Source organism: Leptonychotes weddellii, chromosome 5 (genome assembly GCF_054177405.1).
Source record: "Leptonychotes weddellii isolate Sample4059 chromosome 5, ASM5417740v2, whole genome shotgun sequence".
Lineage (NCBI taxonomy): Eukaryota > Metazoa > Chordata > Mammalia > Carnivora > Phocidae > Leptonychotes > Leptonychotes weddellii.
The window spans coordinates 762627-769273 of record NC_138373.1 but is presented as its reverse complement, the minus strand read 5'-3'; the positions used below and the strand labels follow the sequence as shown (position 1 = coordinate 769273).

Genomic DNA, 6647 nt, shown 5'->3' with positions numbered 1-6647 from the left:
GCAGCAGCCACCGGAAAATAATTACTTTCATATCAAAACTCTGCAGGAGCCCAGCGGCCCGGCCCTTGCAGCCCCCGGCTCCGTCACCCCGCGCCGCGCGCCCCGGCGTGTGCCAGCACGCGGGGGTGCGCGCGGGGGCGCGCGTGTGTGTGGCGCCGGGTGGGAGGGGGAGCGCGAGGGAGGGCAGGAGAGGGGGAGCTGCGGATGCATAAATTTGTTCAATCAGAAAACACAAACACACACGCACACAAAAGGAGGCATTAAGCGCGGACCTCGGGGGAGGTGAGGAGCCTCGTCCCTGCCCCGCCCGCGGGGAGAGGAGTGTAATACGAAGGGGAGGAGGGGCCATACTGGGCGCTCGGAAATTTGAAAAAGATGGACCTGAGAGCTTGCGTTTGACCAGCTTTATTTATCAAAAATGGTACATATATAAATATTCTTAGACATTTTTGCATTTTACAAGGCTGAGGATTCTTGTTGTGGGTTTTTGTGGGGGATATGGGGTTTTTGTTTTTTGCTCCCCCGAGAGGAGGAGGGTCTCACCCCAAGTCCTGCGGTTGCTGCCTAGGTCCGAATTGATACAGCGGTTTTCTTAAAAAAAAAATAATAATAATAAAAGGAAGAAAGCAGAAGAAAAAGGAGAAAGCAGTGTTTCTAAGCCGATCACCTGATTTCGTTGTGTGAGTCGAGCCTGAGCGAGCGGGCGCGGGCCGGCTGAGCGCCTCTCTCTGCCCCGCCGCCCCTCAGTCCATGTCCACCTCCTCGCCGTCCGGCGCGCTGGGTCCGGGCTCGGCGCCTGGCTCTGGGGCCCCGCACAAAGCCGGCTCCCCAGCGGGGCTGGGAGCCCGCGGGCCCGGCCCGGGCGACGGCGCGAGAGGGGGCGGCAGTGCGGCCGCTGGGCAGGCGGCCCCCGAATCCGCGCAATCCCCGCCGCCGCCCTCGGCCGCAGCCAGGGCCGCGTCCCGGAAGGGCGCCGGGGTCGGGGCCCCCGGGGAGGCGACGGCGTCGGGGCTGCGGCGCGCGAAGGCCGAGTCCGGAGCACCGCCGGGCCCCGGGAAGGCCCCGAAGCTGGCCTGAGCGGGCGGCGCGGGCGGCGCGGCGGGTGCGGGCGGCGCGTCCTTCGGCGCGGTCTCCGGACCCGCTGCACCCTTGAGCGCGGCCTGCGGCACCAGGAAGCCGAGCGGCTGCGTGATGGGGTAGAGCAGGAAGTGGCCCTTGCCAATGAGGGTCCGCGGCGTGCACGACAGCCCCGGCGCGAAGTCCAGCCCGGCGGCCGCGACCGCGGCGGCAGCGGCCGCGGCGTTGGCGGGGGCGGCTTTCCGGCGCGGCGGCGAGTCGGACAGCAGGCTCTCCACGCTGAACGGGCTGGCCTTCGGCAGGCCGGCGGCGCCACGTTCCACCGCCGCCCCGGGCGCACACGGGGCCGCATCCTTGTCCGCGGGGCGGCCTAGCCGCAGCTGCGGGCCGGCGCCACTTCTTTGGCTCGGGTAAAAGGCGGGGTCGCAGGTGCCGGGAGCGGGCGGTTCGCCCGGCGGTGCGGGCGCGGAACCGGCGGCGCCGGCGGCGTGCGCGCTAGGGCCCTTGGACGCGGCGGCCGGCGGCGGCGGCTCGGGCGGCTCCGGGGAGAGGCCGCCGCCGCCGCTGTCGCTGTCGGAGCTGGGTGCGCTGTGCAGGGACAAGCCGCCCGGCGAGTGCAGGTGGCGGCTCTGGCTCTTCAGCAGCTTCTTCTCATGCTTGCGCTTCTTTTTCTCCATCTTCTCCAGTTCTTTGCGCGCGATCTCCTCTGGGTCCATTGGCTCGCCACTGCACGTGGTCGGGTGTGAGTTGTGAGCCGGCCGCCCCGGGCCCTTCTTCGTGTTCTCCTTCTTCCTCCACTTGGCCCGGCGGTTTTGGAACCAGACCTAGAGCAGCCGGATAGGGGAAAGGAAGGCACAATCAGGCGGCGGGCTTGTCGCTGGGGCTTCGGGCGTCCCCACTCCCCCCAGACAGGCCTGTACAACCTCGGCTCCGGCCAGGGGGCGGGAACCAAGGCACGCGGCCCGGCCGGCCCTGAGCTGGGTTTCGGCACTCAAGCTGCAGGTTCCAAAGAGCATCTTTTCCACCCAGAAAGAGGTAGATGGGGGCCTCTCGGCCAGCTTCCCACTCTGGCTTCTCACCTCGGGGAACTGGGAGCTGCCCCTTCGTTGGGCACTGCAGGTCTGGCCCCTGAGGGCTTCTGGTTCCTGGTCGGGAGGCAGGCTGGGAGCAGGGCCCCTCCTCGCCCCTCTTGGCTTCTCACAGCTTCTGTTCTAAGCGGCCTGCCTGGCCTGGTGCTGGCCGTCTGGCCTGAGGACCACCAGTGGCTGGGCTCAGCTGCCCTCCACACCTGTCTTCGGCCCCCTGGAGACTGAGTCAAAGGCCAGATTTGGGGGTGTCCCGTGAAGGGAAATCTGGGTGCTGCTTCTTCTAGAAGGTCCTGGGAAGCCAAACTTAGGGGGAGGGTTTCCAGCAGCCTGCCCCCCAACACATTCGCACATGTCCTTCTTTCTGGGGGCTCCAGGCCAACACACCAACACAGCCCCTGAAACCAGTTGTGCTTGGCCTAGGCCAGGGAGCAAGGCAGACAGGAAAGCAAGAGGCCAGTTGCCAGGCGGTGCAGAGGAGGCCTGGGCCCATCCAGCCTCTTGTACCCTCCCTGCAGCCCTTGACCTGGGGAACAGCAGCCCTAGACACTGGCTCCCCACCACACACACAGTCAAATCCCTGCTGAGCCTCAGGCACACCACCCTCCCCAAGAGATTGCAATAATTCGAATTCTTTGTTGTGACCACGGAGAGACCCCGCACAATAGCAGGCCCGGCCCAGTCACAGGGAGCCTTGCTGGTGCCAAGGTGCGGGTTTTAAGCTGTAACCTCTCCAAGGCTGTAACTGCTTCTTTCCTTCCTTCCTTCCTTCCAATACTTCTTTTTTTGGTGCAAATTCCACGCTCACTTGTCACCAAGAAATGCTCATTATTGTACAGGGGAGAAACGAAGAGGTCTTTGCTTAAGACACTTACACAAATTAGACGAAAGGATTTACAAACAGAAGAGGTCATGTGGGGCAGTGCAAGCACAGGTCGAGAACACCTTTTTAGACAAAGCTATTGGTGCTAAACAGGCGTCTTGCCGTCCTCTGCCTCAAAGCCCTGCACCCACAGCTGCAGCCGCACACCCCACTCACCACCACACCGACTCCAGAAAAAGATTTCTATACTTCGGGGAAACATCTGATTATGCACAATTCATCTTGAATTTTTAATCCACCACATAGACGCTGTATTTTTAAAAAGAATAACGCGGGCAGTCTCCGAATGAAATCGAAGTATGGGGGGTGGGGTGGGGGAGATATAACTGAGAGTAGTAAAGATTCAGACCCCCCCACATGTGTCAACTGTGTAAGTTTCCGCCTCCCCTTCCTCAGCTAACCTCCTGCAAAGCGAAGAATAAATACAGGTCTCCACCTGAATATTTTAGAGGCGAGAGATAAGCAAACAAACGGGTTTGCTCCAGGCCGGTGCCCGGACACCCCGGGCGAGGGCCAGGAGGCGCGGGGTCTACCTGCTCCGGGTTTCTTCCAGATCCTAGCCCGGCTGGCTTCCCCCCCCCCCCGCCCCCACCGCCGCTTCTCCCGCCCAGCCCTCGGAGACCTCATTTCGCGCCCATTTCGTCGCCCGACCCCCACCACGCAGCACCCGGTTCGGACGCAGCTGCTCTTCTGGCTACTTTGGGCCGTCGTCGGCCCCTCCCAAGCCGCCTGGGGCTTTCTCCCCGCGAGGCTCTGAGCCCCGGAACCGCAGCACCACCTCCGGGCAGGCGAGCGCTGGGGAGGCTCGGAAGCGGGGCCGCGGTCCCCCACCTAGAACAAAGGCGGGGCCGGCGCCGGGCAGGCCTAGTGGCGGGATGCTGGCTCCCGGGAGGGACGGCGGGTCTTTACCTGCACGCGGGATTCGACCAGATCCAGGCGCAGCGCCAGCGCCTCGCGCATGAACACGTCGGGATAGTGGCTCTCGTTGAACGCCTTCTCCAGCTCTTCCAGCTGCCAGCCCGTGAAGTTGGTGCGGGTGCGCCGCCGCTTGCAGCCCGGGCTCTCCTTGTCGGGGTCCCCCGAGTCTGCGGGCACGCACAGGACGCCGCACGGCTCAGCCAGGGCCCAGGCCACATCCACCCCCTCCGTACCTGTCGGCCGCCCGGGCCTGGGGGCCCTGCGCCGGGGTGGCGGACCGAGAGCGCCCTGAGCCTCGGCAGCCGGCGCCCGCTCTACAGCCGCCCGCGACCCAACTCCGGCGCCCGACAAGGGTGCCCTGCTTGCCCCCAGCGCCCTCCCCGCCCGCCGCACCTACCTGACAGCTTGAAGGGCTGGCTGTCGCCTCCCACCCCGCAGGCGGCCGGCAGCAGCGGCGTGGGGTTGACCACCGAGGCGGCGGCGGCGGCGGCGCACGAGCCGCTGAGCAGGCCGTCGATGGAGAAGGGCACCGAGGCGGCCGCGGCGGCGGCGGCGGCCGACTGCAGCTGGTGGCCGGCCAGCTCGTACACGTGGTGGTGGCCCAGCGGGTAGGGGAAGCCCACCACGCCGCCCAGCGAGCCCCCGAACTGGGCATGCGGGTGCTCCAGGAGGCGGCCGTCCATCATCTCGCGCGGGGGGCCGGCGGGGCCGGCGGCGGGGCGCGGGGGCGCGGGCCGGGGCCGGGGCGGGCCAGCGGCGGGAGGCGCAGACGGCGGCGGCGGCGGAGACAGGGACCCGGAGCCCTACACATGCTTCGCCCGCACTCCGGCGCTTTACTTTATCAACATCAAGCTCCCGATAATTAGCCGCGGCCCGGGGAATTTGGGACCAATAAGAAGCGCTAATCGGCTCTGACGTCAGAGGCGTGCTGGGTGCAAGGAAACGTTTTCCATATCGATTGCTAATTATACCTGACATGCACCTCAATAAACAGTATCAGGAACTGTCACAACAAGGGGGGGGGTAGCAGAGAGGGAGGGGCGCGGCCCGGCGCTGGGCAGGCGCGGGCTCGGGGAGCGGTCCAGGCAGGGGTCCCCGGCGAGCCCCCCACTCCAATCCCCGCTGGCCGGAGCCCGCGCCTCCCCCGGCTCCCCGCCCCTCTGCAAATCACTAATAGATTTCCCTTTAAAACATTCACCGGCGTGTTGTGGGGATTTTTCACCAGAAATGCTGTACTCTCTGAACCTTTAAAGTGATGTTGCTCCAATTACAGAGAGACATTGAGCGGCAAATAGACTGATCCAATAATAGGAGATTCATCATCCGCTCTTTCCGAAACTGTCACATTGAATTTAAAACTACAAGGGCTTCTCATCTCCTCTCCGGCTGCAGGCGGCGGGGGAGAGGAGGAAGGAAAGGGAGGAGGAAGAGGAAGGAGTGGAGGGAGCAGGGGGAGGAGGTGACTCCAAAAGAGAATGACTTCTACAGAATGTAGCGCCCTGTCAATAAAAAGGCATAATTAATGAGCTTTTTGACTGGCCGCCGCCAGGCTATAGAAACAGAGGTGGGGGGGCGGCTGTGGAGACACCCTGACCCCCCCCCACACTCATCCCCTACTCCGTAAAAGCAAGGCACAAGGCTGGGGAGGAGGGGTGGGAGGAAGGGAAAAGTAACTTTGGGGTGGCAACCAATCAGGCCCCCTACACAGGAATAAAAAAATAAATACATCTCCCTTTGACACGGCCTCTGAAGAATAGGGCCCAGGTACTCAACCCATTAATTATAATTAAATTATGTTCTCAGAGAAGTGTCTGTCACTCCCTTTTCCACTATAAAATATTGATAGACTCAAAGCTAAATCATTAAAGGACATATTCTTAAATAAGCAGCAAATTAGGACTGTGGGCAGGAGGGAAAGCAATCACTATATCCATATATATTCATATATATTATGTATATATGTAAAATTATAAAATCTTTTGTAAAAAGTTTGTCCATGAAGAGGGTGCCTTTTGCTGTGGCCCCAGGCCCATGGACCTCATCCCTGTGGTCCCTGCGGTCCCGGTGGCCGGAGCTGGAATCCGGGAAGAAGGAGCTCCTGGGCCTCAGACCCGGCCAGTGCTGGGTATCCAGCCAGACCTGGTGGCCGGACCTCCGGCAGCCTCTCACTCCAGGACAAGATGACAGACAAGTTGGCCTTTGGTGTTAAGTGGCTTCAACCAGCCTTCCAAGCCTCAAACCCGGAGCGAAGGCAAGGGTAGGACAGCCCCGTCCGTGTGCCCTTCCCAGCGGAGGGTGCACACAACGCTCCGCCCGCCAGAGTGGAGCGGACCTGCCTTGCGGCTGGGGCGCTGGACACGCAACCCGGGTATCCGTCCTTATTGAACGTGCCCTGGCCGCACCGACTACGCTTTAATTGCCTTCCCCTCTCTCATTGTTCGGGAGGAGGGAGAGGTGCAGGGGCTGGGGGCAGGCCGACATCTCGCAGAGACCGAGAGGAGGCTTGGAATTTGGGACCTTACTCCCCACCCCTTCCACCCCCCCCCCCCTCCGCCGGCGCGCACTAGGAAAACGCTGCAAGTATTAATTCCGAGGTCAGGGGCCAAGAGCACTACTTTTCGCCATAATTTAATTTCTTTCTCTATAAATACTAAATGTAAACTCTGTCCATCCGACTCGATTTT

General features: G+C 62.5%; 1 protein-coding gene across 2 annotated transcripts in view; it reads right to left on the bottom strand.

Moving 5' to 3' along the window:
- Positions 1–396: 396 nt before the first annotated feature.
- UNCX (UNC homeobox) overlaps positions 397–6647 on the bottom strand; it is a 58881-nt gene continuing 52630 nt past the window's right edge. Inside the window, exons 1-3 of one of the 2 annotated variants that reach the window (XM_006752350.2) lie at positions 4361–4649; positions 3955–4130; positions 397–1901 (exon numbers count right to left, since the gene is read on the bottom strand). In XM_006752350.2, coding sequence (XP_006752413.2) covers positions 744–1901; positions 3955–4130; positions 4361–4649 — 1623 coding nt within the window. In that variant the 3' untranslated portion in view covers positions 397–743. Of the gene's footprint in view, positions 1902–3954; positions 4131–4360; positions 4650–6647 lie in introns of those variants that run through there. The other variant, XR_014145157.1, reaches the window with a different exon arrangement.